This window comes from Diospyros lotus, chromosome 7 (assembly GCF_014633365.1).
Source record: "Diospyros lotus cultivar Yz01 chromosome 7, ASM1463336v1, whole genome shotgun sequence".
Taxonomy (NCBI): domain Eukaryota; kingdom Viridiplantae; phylum Streptophyta; class Magnoliopsida; order Ericales; family Ebenaceae; genus Diospyros; species Diospyros lotus.
The window spans coordinates 19,325,351-19,344,077 of NC_068344.1; the positions used below are offsets into that span (position 1 = coordinate 19,325,351).

At 37.2% G+C, this 18,727-nt stretch overlaps 3 protein-coding genes and 1 non-coding gene across 10 annotated transcripts in view; 2 read left to right on the top strand and 2 right to left on the bottom strand.

Annotated features, from left to right (window-relative positions):
* Positions 1-215: 215 nt before the first annotated feature.
* On the bottom strand, positions 216-2,130 carry LOC127806858 (cytochrome P450 77A2-like). The gene has a single exon (XM_052344406.1). The coding sequence runs from the start codon at positions 2,069-2,071 to the stop codon at positions 452-454; it is 1,620 nt and encodes a 539-aa protein (XP_052200366.1). The 5' UTR covers positions 2,072-2,130; the 3' UTR covers positions 216-451.
* A 6,783-nt stretch (positions 2,131-8,913) lies between these two features.
* TRNAR-UCG (transfer RNA arginine (anticodon UCG)) lies at positions 8,914-8,987 on the top strand. Its single transcript has one exon. It is a non-coding gene; the product is annotated as a tRNA-Arg (tRNA).
* A 963-nt stretch (positions 8,988-9,950) lies between these two features.
* On the top strand, positions 9,951-10,616 carry LOC127806604 (uncharacterized). Its single transcript, XM_052343989.1, has one exon. It carries the CDS (start codon positions 10,017-10,019, stop codon positions 10,482-10,484), a length of 468 nt encoding a protein of 155 aa, XP_052199949.1. The 5' UTR covers positions 9,951-10,016; the 3' UTR covers positions 10,485-10,616.
* Positions 10,617-11,740: 1,124 nt separating this feature from the next.
* LOC127805982 (serine/threonine-protein kinase CTR1-like) overlaps positions 11,741-18,727 on the bottom strand; it is a 71,956-nt gene continuing 64,969 nt past the window's right edge. For all 7 annotated transcript variants that reach the window (XM_052342886.1, XM_052342885.1, XM_052342883.1 and 4 more), the window contains 6 exons: positions 17,662-17,760; positions 13,819-13,887; positions 13,570-13,701; positions 12,915-13,009; positions 12,548-12,751; positions 11,741-12,194 (listed from right to left, as the gene is read on the bottom strand). In XM_052342886.1, the coding sequence (XP_052198846.1) occupies positions 12,643-12,751; positions 12,915-13,009; positions 13,570-13,701; positions 13,819-13,887; positions 17,662-17,760 (504 nt within the window). In that variant the 3' untranslated portion in view covers positions 11,741-12,194; positions 12,548-12,642. The remainder of the gene's footprint in view (positions 12,195-12,547; positions 12,752-12,914; positions 13,010-13,569; positions 13,702-13,818; positions 13,888-17,661; positions 17,761-18,727) is intronic.

Below are 18,727 nucleotides of genomic sequence, written 5' to 3' on the forward strand. Positions count from 1 at the left end.
TTTGTATTAGTTAATCATAAATATAATTTATTTTAAAATATTTTACTAATTAATAAAAATATTTAGATACTGAAAACAAAATGCATTAAATGTATCTTAATGAACGACATTAATTAAGAAAAATTAACTTTATTCTTAATTATAACATACCCTTAATGTTTGAACCCAAGTGATAGGATAATCATAAGGCGTCTCTCCTTTCGTATCATTAAAAGTAAATTTAACTTTTAAATACATATTAATTCATGAACCATAATCAACAAGAAATTCAAAATTAAGCATCACAACAACAATCAAAATTAGAAAAAACAAAAGAGAAGAAGAAATTAGATATATATAGTAACATTCATATCACACGGGCTTTATGATAAAATTATAATAATTAAGAAAATATTATTTTATAATTTAATTAGCTAGCCATAAACTCTCAATTACTTAATAACCAGCATGTTTATTCAGCACGTGAGCGGGGCGTGATCCTGGCCCTCAGAGTATGCTTCATCACCACAGTGAACTCTAATTTCTCACTCAAGTCCACCTTCCCGTTACTACTTTCCGGGTAGCCCGACCATTCGAATTCCTGCACCATTCGGGCTATCATCAAATTTACGTGCACCGTCGCCATGCCCAGCCCGGGGCAGATTCTCCGCCCCACCCCGAACGGCATCATCTTCACTCCGGTCACCCCCGTTATGTCCGCGTCCTCCCCGCCCGCCAGGAACCTGTCCGGGTCGAACTTCTCCGGGCTGGCCCAGATCTTCGGGTCGTCCGAAATACCCGGCAAGAAGAACTCGACGTTCGTGTCGGTCGGAATGTCGTAGCCGCCCAATTTCGCCGGCTCTGTCACGGCGTGGGTTAGCGAGAAGTAGGTGGGAGGGTGTTTCCGCAGTAACTCCTTTACGACGGCATTTAGGTAAGTCATTTTCTCGGTGTCTTTCTCGTTCACCGGTCGGTCCCCCACTGTGCTCCGGATTTCGTCGAACAGTTTGGATTGGATGCTCGGGTTCTCGATCATTCGGGCCACGGCCCACTCGAGAGCCGTGGCGGTGGTGTCCGTACCGCCGTTGAGGAGCTCCGAGCAAAGCGTCACGATCTCGGGGTAGGTCGGAGAGGATTTCCGGTTCTCGATTTTGAGGTCGAACAGGGTGTCGATGTACGAGAAGGAAGCCGCGTTTGGATGCGAACCGGGGTTTTGGAGCACCGATTGCCGCTTCTCGATCAAGGGGACTAGGGTTTTGATTTGCTCCTCGCGAACTTCCAGGGCTCGCTTGCGTTGCTTGGAGAAGAAGGGGCTAAGGAGAGGCAAGTAGTCGTCGAGCCTCGGGTCGAGAGTGATTAGAACCGTCTTCATCATCTGGTCGACGCGTTCGATCATCTCCTCGTCCATCTCGATGCCGAAACACATCGACAGGAGGATGCAGAACACCGCGAACCTGGCGTTTTTGAGGACCCAAACGGCGCCATTGTTGGCCTCGGCCTCGGATCGAAGGCGGGCAATGAGCTTGTCCATAGCGGAGTCCCTGACATCGCGAAACTCCTTGAGCCTGGCGGAACTAAGCATGCCCTGGACCATGTTCTTCCTCAGCGAGCGCCAGACGGAGCCGTAGAGGGCGGCATTAACGGTGAACTTGTTGCAGCTGAAGATGGTGCGGGTGGGGTTCTCCCTGGGGCGGGTGGCGAAGACCTGGCCCTTCTGGACCAGAGCCTCGTAGGCGAGGTCGGCGCTGCTAATGATTATCATGGTGCGGGCGCCCATCTTGAGGGTGAGAATGGGGCCGTACCTGGGGAGGAGATCTCGGACGTACTGGAAGAAGGGCTTGCCAGAGCGGGCGACCTGGAAGAGGTTGCCGACGACGGGCCAGCCGGGGGGGCCGGGCGGGAGGCGGAGGCGCTTGGCCTTGGATTTGCGGGAGAGGAGGAAGATGAGGCCGGAGAGAAGGAAGGCAGAAGCAGTGAAGAAGAGATGGTAGTAGGGAGAGAGGGAAGAAGAGGAGATGGAATCCATGGCGATGGCGAGATGGGTGGACAAGGAGAGAGGGGGGAGTAAGGGTATAAGAACCAGAGAGAGCATGAAATTGTAGGTGGCTTCAATTATGGCAATTCAAGCTTTCCACCAGACCAGTATGGGTGGTTGCTCGTTGAATGCCTACATATATACATATACATATCTTTAATTATTTATTTTAGTAAAATAATAATTGAAAACAAACTGTTTTCTTTTATTTATTGTATGAATAATAATGATTAATGGGTCGTATGGTAGGAGATTAGTACCCCTCGGGAAGGAGGGAGGCGGGCAGTGGGCAATTGGAGGACATTCAATTCAAGCAAAGATGGCTACCTCCCAAAATTTTGCTTCTTCTTCTTCTTCTTCTTCTTCTTCTTCTTCTTCTTCTTCTTCATTGTATAGTCGACAAACCCAACCCACGTACGTCTTGTTGTATCAAAACCCAAATTTTTATTTGTTTCCAGCTATATCAGACATGGGAAATGGTATTTATACCTTTAAAATTTATTATTTGTGGCTATATTCTATATTAATTAATTTTTATATTTTATTTTATTATATCATATTAATATAAATATGTATTCTTTTCATTTTCTCCTCCATCACTCACAGTAGAAAATTTAGGAATAGCTTCAACGAATAATATAATAATAATAATGGAAAACAAAATTACAAAGTCAAACAGCATTTACTCGCTCGCTCAAGTTTCATTTGTAAACTACAAGTTCATAATAATAATCATTTAGAAATAGCTCGTTCGTACTCGTAGTTAGCAGCAGGAACGGTTGCAACCACTCATTAAATGATTGACAGTCAGTCAGAGACGGGAAGCAGACTCACCAAGGTCAAAACATAAAATCTGGGTGTCAGCCCAGCCAACAGTTTCCATGAGACGAGACGACACGCTCTCATCTGGTCTCCTCTCTCTCTCTCTCTCTCTCGTCCGCTGTGTCTGTGTCTGTATATATATGAATTCAATTCAATGCATTTGGATTGAATTCATCCCATTCCTATCCCATCCCATCTGTCGATGTGTGAGCCATCTCCCAACCCTAGGAACCCTCTCTCTCTCTCTCTCTCTCTCTCAGTGTGCGCGCATGGAGCAGGAACTGAAGGTGGTTTTATATATATCAGCTCTGTGAGCGTAATAAATACGGCATGCAAGCGCCAGCACCGTCGATGTTACTGTGGGTTGATTAATTAACTAATGGAAAATAATCGATGAGGAGGAGGAGGAGGAGGAGGATGGATGATGCTCTTGCCGCTCAGATCCAAGTCAGAACCAGCAAGTCAGTCGGTGGTTAATATTATTATTATTAGTTATACCTGCTGCTTTCTTTCTACTACATCCACAACCAGATCATGATGATATCTACTACTTCCATCCATCTGAATCTGATGGTGGCCCTGCACTGCTGTCCAGGGAATTAGAGCTGCCTACCTAGGCTTCAACAACAACAACCTTACTTCTTAAGTTTTGAACACCTTTCGTGCCGTGGGAATTGGTCTTTGACGAGGCCCCAGGGCCATCCCAATTCATTGGCAAAATACAAAAAATGTCCCCCCGCTAAGATTTTACCGGACACAAAGCTTACATTTAACTGGAGTGGAAAGTTTATCAGGCCCAGAGAATCAAACTCAACCTAAGCCTGGATCCTAGCTAGGCCTACTACGCCACTTGCCAGCCCAGCCAACCCATGAGTTTAAATTAACGTGGTGCCATCATAGTCATCATCCACCAAGCTAACATGCAATCGTTCATGTGACACGTACAATTGTTATCCTTTGCCAGCTCCATAATATGTCCATATGCAGGCGCGAATTTCCAACAGTTAGGTACTTAATTTATTATATTATTATTACGTCACTCAATCTTAGATTTTGTGACCAATTTAATTATCAGGAGAATAGCTAAGAACGTCTTAGGGTTGAGGAGAACCAACCAAAGGCATTGCTTCTAGACGGATCAAGTGGGGATTGGCTTTGAGACATCATCATTTGGGTGCCCATCGTGGGATGACTTCTTCAATTTATCTCCATCCATATGTGCTAGCCTTCCGTGGCCACGCATTTGATACTGAGTCATTACGTAGTTCACCCTCACATAGTATGCCACCTCCCTAAGTGCCCACTAACACTGGGTACAAGTAACAAAATCCAAGCCATATCGAGGCTCGAATCCTGATCATCCTAGCTAGATTAATTGCCCCTAGACAATTAGGGCAACAACTAACCTTTAGACTGTCAGCTACCTTGAGATCTAGGTGCAACACTTAATGGAGCTATTGATGGCCTTCCTCAGGCAATAGGGAGGAAAATGACCTCATCGCGAGAATGAACATTACTAGCATAATGATCAACACTTGTGAGATGACCCCTTGCACTCCTGGAAAAGGGACGCCCCTCCTAGAGTGACGTAGTGAAAGGTTTTTAATAACCCGTTGATTCACTCACGAATATTAAATTATAAGACATAGTCAATGATTCATTGATTCTAAAAAATATCAAAAAATTAAAAAAAATATTATAGAAAAAATTTCAACAGAAATTTTATTAGAATTCTGAAATCAACTGTCTAAAACATCCTATAAACATAGTATTTATAGACTATAACTCACAATACAATTAGGAAATTGAAAAACACCCCAAAACTTTAGAACCCAAATCTTACCAAAAAAGTCAAGATTGAGTTTTCATTACAGGATCAAAATTAGATGAAAATAAAGAAAATATTTCAAAATGGCATTTAAAATTCACTCTTTAATGGAAGTTACTCCCAAATCAATTATTTCTTAAACTAGCAAAAATGCTAATTTCGAGACTTAAATAAAGGAATTTGTCCAAAAAAGCATGGACCTCACAAGCAAAGCTCGTGATTTTAAATTCTCAGCTCGATTCCATTGAAATTAACCTCTAAAATCACCCGAATCACACCTTTCATAAAATGCTAAAGTCATCTCAGTTACATCATAAAAGAAGGATCAACAAGTCTCCTAGAATGTCACAATCAACAAAGGGAAAGAATCCATAACCTTCGAGAAAAAGAACGCAACCATCAAAGCTCGCGGGTTTGACTTCCTCTCAAACTTGAGGAGAAACTTCGTAAGGGAGACGCCTTACGCATTTAGAGAAGAAAATGGCTCGAATCAAGGAAAAGAAGGAACGGTAGGGGTAGAGGCCTTTTGCAACCTCTCAGTCGGGCTATCATGGCAAAAATTTTGCATCCTAATTGTCAAGCTCTACATTAATGGGACCACTGACCCCTCGAACCATGTGAATTAAGCTCTTCACCTTGCACATGCTTGTCCAGGTTGCCTCAAACAATATGTGGTATCTGGCCTTTTCGCGATAGCCCTAAACGGGAAATGTTTGATACTGCTAGTACTTGGGCTTTCCCCACAGGTCTATCTATTGCTTTGAGGAGCTAAAGGTAAGCTTCCTCACCCACTTCGCACTATTGAGAAGATTATAGAAAACTAATGTTGGTCAAAATATCAAATTAGTCACATGAAATCTAAGCTCACAAGTGACGTATAAGAGAAGCTAAGACTCTTTATTACATCTTATTTTTAATATTCAAATAATTTTATATTTTTAATAAAATATAATAATGTACCTTATTTTAAAATATAGTCCATTTATTGATACTTAAATCATTGCCCCAAAAGCAATAATTAATCATTACCACTGTGATATTTTAAAAGACATTGCTATTTAACCTTGGAAAGTGGGTTGATTTCTCCAATTGAGTGATTAAAAATCAATTTTATTTCTACATTCAAATGAAATAATAAGATTTAACCTAAAAGAGGTAAGTTTTTCCTTATCTTTGAGAGAATCATCGGGGCTGGCGCAAGATTTTGCGAGGTTTGCGGCAAAAAGGCGCGAGTCATGATGCTTTGTAGCAATCTTGCCATCAGCGCGGACTTTCAGTATAAGGCTGTCTAGTGAATCGCTTAGAGCTCATGCCCGTTTCAATCCATTTAGGTGCCATGCCCATTTTAATTTTTAAATTTTAAATTAATTAAAAAATAAAATTAATTAAAAATAATAAATTTTAAAATTGAAAAGACATTAGGGGCCATCCCATTTCAACCCATTGTGAATTTTTAATTAATTTTAGACTCTCACATTCCTTTTATTAATAATAATTAATTGAATGAATATTATTATAATTTTTAATTAATCTCAATTTTTCACATTCCTTTATCAATAATCAATCTCATTTTTATGCGTCTGGTAGTAACACCCATCCCTTCAAAACTATTTCATTTATTTTTAATTAATCTCAATATTTCCCTTACATGATTGTATTACAACTATTTTGATCATGTGCCTAGTTGTGACTCCATCGTCTTCCTTAGTGTCTCTCTTTCTCAATTTCTTATCTATCCATTGTCATTGGCATCTACCATCAATCTGCACAAGAGTAGGTCCTCAATCCAACTGATTTCACAACTGCGCATTCTCTTCGGTGATTCCATTTTCGTCATGATTATCCCGTTATGTGACTTATTAAATATATCTTTTAATTTTTTTATTAGCCTTTAAATTATCAATTAATTTTATGTATATATTTCAATATTTGTAATTCCTTTGTTATTAGTAAATCTACATTAATGAATTGGTGATTGTGTCTATTGAAAAATATATATTGAAATAAATTAATTATAATAGTTTAATTATTGATTTTTTATCTAAAAATGTTAAAAGAGTAAATTTAAAATAAAATATTATGAATTTTATATAATAAATTTTTTTTATTCGTATTAATTTTATTTTTAAATATAGCCTAGACAGTCCCATAAAAAATTTTACTTTAAGCCCTAAAATTTGAGAGTCGGCCTTGCTTGCCATCTCTTTAGAGAGCTTGCATACTTTTCTCGTACTGTCCCTAAAAGGCTTCATAGTCTGTAACAAGTAGGGGTGTGCACGGTGCGGTTTGGGCAGTTTGGGAAGGATTTAATAAGCCAAACTGCATGTGCGGTTTGGCATTAAACCAGACCACGCGGTCTAGTTTGGTGTGCACAAACCGCACCAGACCGCACCGCATTTGCGGTGCGATTTCCGCGGTTTGGTGCTTCTTTATTGTTTCATTTGGTGTTTCCTCTACTAACTTATAAATTTTTAATTAAAACATAAAAATCAATGCATAAAATCATAATTTTTAAATTTTTATAGTATCTTAGAGTTTAAAACTAAAATAAGTTATTATCTAATAAAAAATGCAAATTTAAAAGTTTTAAATCTACAACATAACCACATGCTCATAATATAAAAATAACACAAAAATCCACAATATAATTCATGGTTAAGAAAGTATATATTTTTAATTTTTAAATTATTAGATATTTTTAATTTTTTTTATTAATATACTACTTGGCTGGTTTGATTTTAACCGAACCAAAAAAATCACAAACCGCAAACCGCACAATTTGAGAATTTCTCAAACCGTGCCGAATCGCACCCCAAAAAAATCGCACGGTTTGGTGAGGGCGGTTTCCGCGATTTGACGATTTTTTTGCACACTCCTAGTAATAGGTATATAAGGTGGGAGGAGCTGAACCAGAGGCCATTGGGAGATTGGTCGGAAAAGGCTCTCGGTGCCTTTGGGAGTTGCTGGGTCAGTGTCTCCCTAGGTCTTGGCGAGTTTCTAGAGGACACTAAACTTTAGGTCCTTCTTGACTCTTGCCAATTTGCAATGTTCCTTGTTTGAGCCATTGTTATTTTGTCTTTGCATTTTGATCTATTTTTACAAACAACACCAATTCATCTTGCTGTTGTTGTTAAGATGTAATAATAAATTTATATTTGTGAGAGAGTCTTCATCTTTAACCTTTAATTTTTAAGAAACCGATAAAACAAAAGACCGTGAGGAAGACAAGGTGTCTTTCGCATGGATCATCTCATGTTTAAATTAGTTCAATCAACCCTCTAACTAACTTAAGTATTAGAGGGCTCGAGTGAAGAACACTCGGCATTTTCTGACCAACTTCTTTTTTATAAGTCCCTTGAAGACTAAAGACTCTTTCATAACTATAAATTTATTATTGTATTTCGACAACAACAATTCTAAAATCATATCATTATATTATAAAATAATATATACATTTATATATTTTGTTCAAATAAATAACTATTAAGGATAGTTAATGTATTTTAAATATATATAATATGATAATATTATTTACATAATATGTTTTACTAGACTAAGTATATATAAAAAATAAAGTATTTTATCAAATTAATATAACTAGGAATTGTTATTACTATAATTATTCAATTTATAGTTAAAGTTAAACACAATCACAACAAAAATCAAACGATAGAATTAATTTTGAGCATATATATACATATATATATATATATATGAATAAGAAGAGGTACGTAGCTTAGTTATTTTCTTTCTTTTCGATGCCTACAATCATCGAACATTATTGTTTGCGGGTTGTTTTTAGCAATAACAACTTGGGCGATGATAATTATTTCATCCTAATATAAAGTCGAATAATAATTATGCACCAATTATTGCAAAGCATAATTTAAGACTCAATAGCCCACAATATTAATTATTATTATAGGTGCAAATATATATAAATTTGGTTTGTGATTTGGGTAGCGTTATTATTATTATTAAATTATTATTATTATATTGCCAGTAGCATATTAAATTTCTCTACATATAATATAGTTTTAATCTTGTTAAATGGGAAAATTTTAAAAAATCACAAAAAACTAATTATTATTTTCTTCAAACTAATAAACAAAACCCATTCATTCATTTTTATTTATTTATTTATTCAGTAGCATGGAGGAACGGGAAACCTAAGCAAAGGGAAGCAAAGCATCGGCAGAGAGAGAAAGATTTGTTTTAAGGAAGCTTTAGTTCGCCGCTTGTCATGGCCGACCGCATAGCGCAGTGGATTAGCGCGTTTGACTTCGGATCAAAAGGTCGTGGGTTCGACTCCCACTGTGGTCGTGTTCTGCTCTCTTTTTTTGCCTAATTTATTATTCTTCTACTTGCGTCTAAATTCGCCCTTCTTTCCCAACTTACCAGATTGGAAAATGATTTCCCGTCATTTTGGCTTTGCTTTGCTTGTTTATATGAAATAAAAAGTATTTTTATCTTGGTTTTTTTTTGGAGTATTATGATTTACATGGTAAAATATTTTCTACAAATTAACAATATATGTGCATGTACCTAGGGGTTAATTATACCAATAATAACTCAATTTTGCATTCTATTACTGTTTGATCACTGAACTTTAAAATGTTACCTGTTAGTCACTGATATTTCAAAACGATTATTGTTTAGTCATTGAATTTTGAAATGTTACCTGTTAGTTATTGATATTTCAAAATTATTACTATTTAGTTACCGAACTTTAAAATGTTACCTATTAGTCACTAATATTTCAAAAATTATTACTACTTAATCACTGAACTTTAAAATATTACATGCTAATCATTGATATTTCAAAATCGTTTTTCACCCTTAACTCGATAGTCACTGAACTTTAAGTTCATGAGTGACGAATGAGGAACAGTTTTGAAATATTAATAACTAACAGGTAATATTTTAAAGTTCAATTTAATAGTTTTGAAATATCAGTGACTAATAGGTAACATTTTAAAGTTCAATAATTAAGCAATAACAGTTTTAAAATATCAATGACTAATATGTAACATTTCAAAGTTCACTGACTGAGTAGTAACCGTTTTGAAATATCAATGACTAGCATGTAATATTCAAAGTTCAGTGATCAAATAGTAATAAAATGCAAAAATAGGTTATTATTAGTGTAATTAACCGTATATGGTAAAATATTTTCTACAAATTAGCAATATATGTGCATATGTGCATGTACCTACATATATATATATGTGCATTTATTTATGTACGTATATATATATATATATGTGTGTGTGTGTGTGTGTGTTTTCTCTTCCTTCTTTCCGTATATATAATTTCATTCTCTCTAGGAATCGATCGATCTTCCGGGGAAATATGTTAGGGTTCAGTGCTCGACTGCATCCGCCAAACGCCCTTCCTTCAATCACATCAACACCACCCAAACCCCTCAAATCGCGATCTTCGACACCCAAATCCCCACCACATAAAACCCTCCCAAGAAACAATCCGAGAAAATTTGCGGTGCGAGCAGAGAACGGGAACGGAAACGGCGGCATCGCCACCAATGCCAAGGAAGAGAAGGAGGCGAAGAAGAATGGCGGCGACGGTGAGGAGGATCCGAGGAGGAACGGGCAGCCAAGATTCAATCTGAGGTGGGTGGATTTGGTGGTGGACCGAGACCCGGACAACATCCTGGCCGTGGGATTGACGGGGATACTGACGTGGGCGAGCGTGCAGGTGCTGTGGCAGCTGCTGTTGATATCGGTGGCCATAGTGGTGGCTGCTCTCAAGTATTCTTTCATTGCCGCTCTTCTCATTTTCATCCTCGTTACCCTGCTTTGATATATATATAATAATATGTATATATATCTGTAATTTCAATGGTAATTATATATATGTATATCTCTGTATTTCAATCACTCAGAATGAATGGGTAACTGGAGATCAATGACGAGTTTTTATTTTAATTTTGAATGACAGTAATTAAAATTTTAAAATGTCATTATAAATAGGGCAAATCGTTAAAAAAAAAAAAAAAAAAAACACCTCAACTTTTATATATATTTTTTCAGATTTGAAAATTAGTTTTTAATTTTTTTAATAGTGGTATACAATTTTAATTTTACTTTATTTGTTTTTACTTTGGTCAATAAAAACCATTAATTAATTAATAAACAATAATTTTTGCCTTATCAGTGATTGTCACATCAATTTGTATATATGAAAAAGATATACAAATAGCAATAAGGATGAAAAATAAAGACTTAAACAGTGGGTGAAATACCAAATACCTATACCAATACCATTGCCATTGCCAGCAAACAGAACTCCCACTGCCAATGGATACTACTACTCCTACCATACCATACCATACCATACTAGGTTAGGTTAGGTTGACAATGCAAAATGTAGACAAACTGTTAGATTAGATTTTAAATTTTATTACTAAAAATAATTATATTGAAAAAATGTTAGCACTTTAATTTCTTTTTATTTTATTTTTTGAGTTTGAATCACCAAGTGAGCAAGTTGACCACTTAATTAATAATCTAATGGGGAGGGGAGGCCCTGAAAAGAGTATTAGAGTACCACTAATGTAATGTAATGCAAGTCCCTAACTTTTTTAATTTTATGGTTTACATTCAATCTACCTGCCTTATCCTTGAGCCTTGAATTTCCTTTTCTTCTAATTTAGCTCTTAAATTTATTACTTCAATAAGATTGGCAATTGGCAGCTTAATAAACTTTGTGATACATCCAGAGACTTATAAAGAAAAAGGGTGGTTGTACACACCACACACCCTGTCCTCTTGTTCTACTTTGAGGCCATTATAACATCTGGAGATTGAAAAAGGGCAAAACCAAAAATTTAACCACCAATATTCTGCTGAATGCACAACATGATTTATAAAAATAATACTAATAAAAAGAAAAGAAAAGAACTACACAATAATTAATTAGTAGTAGTCACTCTATCTGAAAAGAGACTACCCCTTCAGAGATGAAACAAACCCCCCCCCCCCCCCCCCCCCCCCAAGCTATACATTAAGAATATATGCATGTATCAAAATCCACACAACACTGGAAAACCTGTAACAGGTGAAATCTGTTAGAAACATCTGATTAATGGGCAGGCACCACCACAAACAGCCAAAACAGGTCCAATCTACACGTTTATACCATTGAAGCCTAGAGAAACACACTAGTTTACAGTATGTGGCAATGGTGTTAAACCATCATTCTGTATTCTACTTCAAGCAGCATACCCTAGAAAAGTCAGATTGACAAACCAGACCACTCTTAGTAAAATGCTGATGATGAAAGGCTTTACATATGGCAACTATTGGTGGGGTTACAAGCCAACTGTTTTTCAGAAATCAGCAGCCTGCGGCTTACAGCTTAAACAACTAAATAGATGATTATAGGTGCTTGAATGAAGCATGTGTGTTGCCCGATCCTTCAAGCAGTTCTCTTCTAATACAACAGCAGTTAATACTTTGCTGGAGAGGCGCATACTACTTTGAGTGAAGGTAGATTTAAGGTATGAACATCCTGGGCGACAGCAGTAAAAAGAAAACATTAGAAACTAACATATTAGAGGCTTCATTTAATATGAGAGGTCAACTACATAAATTCTAAACACATGCAGGAATACTGCACAAGGATTTTGTTATTAGAAGCTTCATTGAAATGTTGATCCTACTTCAAAAAAGTTATTGGACTAAATAGATGTTTTTCCTTGACATTGTTGTAAAGAAGTAGTTAACGGCTCTCAAGATTAAGCTTCATAACCAAATATCACCACATTATTATATTATATGTTGCGTCACACATGCTAACCTAAAACATGACAGAATAACAAAAGCATGCAAGTCTTACATGTTTCAATTATTGAAGAAACAAACCTGATGTAATAAGGTAAATGCTGCTTGCTACCACCAGAATATCAAAAGATCAGGTACCAGCAGAAAAATTTATTCTTGTGGGTACCCCGCCAGCTTTAGGTAATGTTTGGAATATACTGGTGAATTGGTTGATGTCTCAAGTTTGAGATCAATCGCTGCAATAAGCTCATAATGGTGGAGAATGATGGACGCCTCGATGGTTCACTGCAGTGCAAATAATTTGTCATCAGAGAGAGAGAGAGAGAGAGGAATGCATCTTGATGAGAATCATCCCATCCAGACTACACTTGCAGGAATATAAAATCCATAAATATTCCACCATGAATGAAAATTTTACAAATTCCATTAACATGTATTATCTACTCACTGAGCCCAACAAGCTTCAATTAAGTCCGCCACATGAGGATTGACTTCACTGGGAATTTGAAGCCTCATGCCCTTAAATCCAACAGCTGCAACAACCTGCAAAAGATTGAGTTAAACCTAGATCCCATCAATAAAATAGGAGTAGCTACATTTATGCATCAATCTGTTTCCAGGAGGAATGTTCCATTTTAATTATTGGAATTTAATTGACGTAGTTCATTGCTGAAAGGATGAACATATTCGACCAAAATGAATAATTTGGTAGCATCCTGAGTTAGCATGAAAGATAGACAAGCCACTCCAAAGAGTAAAGGTAGACAGTCACTCCAAAGAAAGCCCAAGAAGAAAGACAGAGTCTTCCATGGGTTGTTAAAGCAGAATCATCAAGGCAAAACCATTACAAGTTTTTCTATTGGATACATGAACAAATTCTTGCCCAACTTAACTTGAAGAGACATAAATGCATATATTGGACGAAGTCCATTGGCTCAACATTAGTTCTAGTTACACACCTCACTTAACCCGTGCAAATTCATTTGAAATGCTTCTAAATACAAATTAGCAAGTTCACAAAAGCTTGGGACAAGCCAATTTCTTATGTTCGTCTTGTAATTTTTAAAAGAATGCGGGATATGCACCAAGTACTGCATAAAAACCTGTGCTGGATTTAGGTTTCTCCATGGCTGTTGAAGGGTCACAAGTTCCCATAGAATCACACCAAAACTGTAAACATCTGATTTCTCATTTGATGGCTCATCACGGAGGACTTCTGGTGCCATCCACTCAGGCTAATAAAAAGAAACAAGATGCATAATTCAGTAACTAGTACTCAAGTGCTCACTTTGATTCATGAACATTTACAGGAAAATGTCATATTTAAACTTCTTGATTCCAATAAAACTTACAGTCCCAGCAGCTGTTTTCGAAGAAAGAAATGTCCTGGCTTTTGACCGAGAGAGACCAAAATCACAGACCTGCATAATCATAAATGTTAGCATCCTAATGGATAGGGGGACGGGAATGAGATACAAGACTTTGAAAATCATAAGGATATGGACATGCCAGGAATACAATCAAAATATAGTACTTTTTATATTCTCTATTTGTGATGTTTATCAACTTAATAACCACCAAACTAATACTAAGAAGGTATTCAATCTATATTAGAGATATCAGGGGCATCCTCAATGCATGAGACTCCTGCTTTGTGAGGGTTGGGGAGGGTTGTATTGCAGCCATCCCCTAGCTTTTTTCGTAGAAAGACTATATTAATGAAAACATACAAAAAAATTGAAAAAAAAAAAAAAAAAAACACTAACCCGACATAATGATATCATCAAATTCAAGATACTGATAATATAAGCATCATTAACCATACATAAGAAACAGATATTTTTTGATGGAGTAATACACATTCAAATCTCTATTCTTAAACTTACTAGAGTTCATAGACTTTTTCCCATACATGATTCAAACTCATAGACATGCATGCCAATTGAATGCCTAAATGTTTCCGAAAACAAAAATAATAATAAAAAATTAAGGCACACCAGTGTCTGAACGCATACCTTGGCATGTCTTATGAGTATCAATGTCCAAAATACATCTTGGATGCAGGTACCGCATCCAAGATGAAGTGTTCATGCTTCCTAAGCTTTAAACCTCCAAATGGATAAAATCTTAAAGACTTATGATAACATAAATAAATGTCAAGCCCTTAACAGCCTGAAAAAAAAAAAAAAAAAATTGTTGCTGCTAACCAGAAGATTTTTCGGTCTCTACATGTGACCTATTTCTGAGGTGTATTGAAGCACATAAAACTTCAAAGAAGATGCCCTTCCCCATGGAAAACCTGGGTAGCTATGAAAGTTAGCTTCGACGGCATAGAGTAACATGATAAGAAGTGGTATTTTTGGTCATTTCAGTGATAAGCTTAAAACAACAAGAGCAACATATGAAGCCTTAATCCCACTAGGAGGGTTGGCTACATGAATTCTAATTCATCAATCATTTCTGTAAAGCCCTTAGAACTGAGCATGCAGGATCCTACTAAGTTTATTTTCTGGTCTTCTTCTACCTCTCACTGGAGTCATTCCATTCATAGTTCTGAAAGGCGCGAGGCGCAGCGAGGCGCAAAAGGTCCTGGAGCCTGAGGCACGAGGCGAGGCGCGCCTTTGCGAAGCGAGGCGCACCTTTTAGGAAAAAAACTCAAAATCTTGTAAAATCATAAACAACTATCAAATTATCAATAATAACACATTCATATCATTCATGATTCATTATCTTCAAATTCTATAAACTAACAACATCAAAGTTAATTCATTCATCATGCAAATTCTAAACTAGAAACATCATCAAAGTTCAAACTTAAAGTCTTAAACTTTACCAAGTACCAATTATAATGCAAAGTTCTAAACAAACACATAAACATTACAAGTCCACAATAAAATACAACTAAAGAACTTACAATATGAAATTATGAATATAGGAGAAGATGTGGGCAGCGGCGGCGGCAGCTTTAGGCCCTTAGCAGCTTCAACTTGAAGAGCTCAAGAGCAGATGAGAAGAGGCGAGGAAGAGAGGAGAAGACCGTGGCGTGGGCAGACTCAGTAAAGGAGAATAGAAGAAAGGGTGCGGCTGGAGACTGGAGACTGGAGAGGAAGATCGAGCAAGCAGGGAGCTGGAGAGGAGAGGAAGAGAGGAGGCAGGCGCGACAGAGAGGAAGAGGAAGATCGGGCTGGGGCTGGAGAGAAAGAGAGGAGGGGGTCGCAGCTGGAGAGGAGAGGAAGAAGAAGATCGGGCGAGGGCGAGCTGGAGAGAAGAGGAAGAGAGGAGGCAGGCGCGGCCGCGCTGCTAGGGCTAGAGAGGAAGAGGAAGAATGGAAGATCGGGCGAGGGCGAGCGAGCAGCGAGTTGGGAGGAGAGGCAAGCACGGTAGATGCTATAGTCGGGAGGAGTGAGGAGCGAGCAGCGAGCTGGAGAGGAGAGGCAAGCGCGGCTGGATGCAGTCGGGAGGAGAGGCAAGCGCGATTGGGCTACAAGATTTAAGTAGAAAACCTCAGTTTCATGAGGCACGCCTAGGCGCGCCTCACGCCCCAGCGCCTAGGCGCGCAAGGCGAGGGCCTCGCCAAAACCGCCTCGCCTTGGCCAAGGCAAGGCGCCAAACTGGCGCCTTAAGGCGCCTCGCGCCTAGGAGCGCCTTTGATAACTATGATTCCATTCCATCCATTCTCCTCCCAAAAGCCTCTATTAATCCTTTTTTCACATGACCAAACCATTTTAATTGCATCTTATGCATTTTATCTTCAATAAGAGTCACTCTGACCTTATTATTAATAACTTTATTTCTAATTTTATTGTGTCATGTGTAGCCGCACATTCATCATAACACCCTCATCTCTATTACGCTCATATCAGCACATTAGTGTTTTACTACCCAACATTTGGTGACACAACAAAGAAGGTCTTATAACAGTCATACAAAATTTTTATTTCAGCTTTAACAAAATTTTATTATCACATTATTGTTGAATAAACTTTACCATTTTAACTATCATGCCTTAATTCTATGGTTAACATCCTCATTAATTTCTCCATCTTTTTGGATGAATGACCCAAGATATTTTAATTGATCTCTTCTTGGAATGATTTGATCTTTAAGTTTCCCCATAACATCATCCACACATGTATTTTAACTAAATATATAATCAATTTTCAAATCAGCTCCACTTAAAACCTCTACATTCTAAAGTGCTCCTGCATATCTCAAGCTTATAATTCAAAGGTTCCTTTGTCTTATCCACCAAGACAATGTCATGTGCAAATAGCATACACAAAGGCGCCTCTACTTGGACATGTTTAATGAATCACTTATTAACACCACAAATGGATAAGAACTTAATGTAGAACCTTTATGTAATCCAATTGTAAGTGGAAAAAAAACTTACCATCTCCTCAACATGTTTTCACGTGTGTTTTTGCTCCATGATACATCTTTAATAACATGTAAATAAGTAATTCAAATTCCTCCCTCCTCTTAAGACCCTCCATAAAACTTCTATGGGGACTTAGTGATAAGCTTTTAACCACTGATCAGAGAAATGTTAAGTTGTCCTCCTTGTAACATACATTGAATAATGATTTGATTTGAGTGATTAAATTGAAATGGGTTAGACAAGATTTCCTTTAAGGAAATAAATAAAAGTGCTAAAATAAAATGCAATTAAGGACTTTGGAGATTTGAACAAACTTGAGTACATGGAGATTATTGACATTCCTTTTCTTTGAGGGCACAATGTGTAGAGATGAGTTGGGGGCTACAGCTCAGAGGATTGAACATGGCTACAAACCATGGTGTTGGGGTTTCAAATTCTTCATTTCCGACAACTGGTCCAACAGGAAAGAGCTTTTCCCTTCAGGGATAGAAAAATCATGATCTGGATACCAGACCATAAGATGATAAATTTTTTCATATTATTGGCCAAACAAGGCTTACATCAACACAGAACGAGCAACCAGTGGGAACTATCAGCCTTTTATTGTAACTATCTGCCAACAGAAACAGAACATTTTTTATTTGAAAATAGGTTTCTCATGGAAATTTCAGTAACAAATAGCCTATAAGAATCAGAACAATTGATCTTGTAGCTTTAGCTGATTGAAAAGCTAGTGGAATGGAAAAAAGATAACTGAACCAAAGAAAGCGAAACAAACAATTTCCAGTGTCTCAGTACACTATCTGAATCTTACCTTTACAGTATATTTGCTGTCCACTAAAAGATTTGGAGACTTTAGATCTCTGTGGACAATAGGGGGTTTATGCTGATGAAGGTAATTCATTCCCTGTGCCTGCAAAAAAGGGAAAAACCATCTGCTAGATCCAAGAGAAAATAGGCCCATGAAAATATAGTGAGGTGGAAATAAGATGAAATTCCTTTTTATTTTATTTTTTGAATAATAAGAATGTGAACCAAAAAATTAATTCTGAGTAAAGTCCAACCAATACTTTTCAGGCATCATCACACCCTAATATGGTTTGTGAGGCAAGTAGCTACAGTAAGAAACAAACCCAGGTTAGAATATGAATTATGAATCGGTTTGTATCCCATTGCATAAATTTGTCCCTTTAGACCCTGCAGTTCTCCAATTATTGTTGAGAGTTAAAAAAATAACATAAAAGAAAAACTTACCCTTCCCTTTAATAGGTTAAATTTTCAGATGTCAGTGATAAAAAATTTAAACATGTTCTTATAGTAGAAAAAAATCTTGGGTCCAAAAATTATCGCCAATCCAAATAATTACACATATTTGGCCTAATTAACAACATTATGGTTGTATAAAAAACTAAAAAACAGTCAAATCATTTAATCAAAGATAAACTGATTAAATTGTTACATCACTAACGAGTCCCACATATAGAAATAAATGGAAAAGTGAAAGGCACTGCATGCAAAAGTAGATCCCCTCCATTTTGTTGCATTTAAGGCATTCTCTGTTTGATGTGATGTGCCACATACATCCAAGAATGGGGAAAAGAAAAGGAAACTAAGAAAACCACCTGACTTTTTACATGCAGACGATCTAACAGCTATTATTTCAAATTTAGTTTAAATTTTGAGTCCAGAGTCAGAGACAGGTTACACACCCATCCAGACATATCTGATATATTTGGCTCTTTCATTCCCCAAATGGCAGGGGTCAGGGAAACATTTGATTTAGTCCACAGAAAGTTTATCAGAAGACACTCCCAAGTAAAACCAGATAGTTGGCAACCCCATTTAGCTAAGCGCTCCTCCAAGATCGGTAAGAATATCAA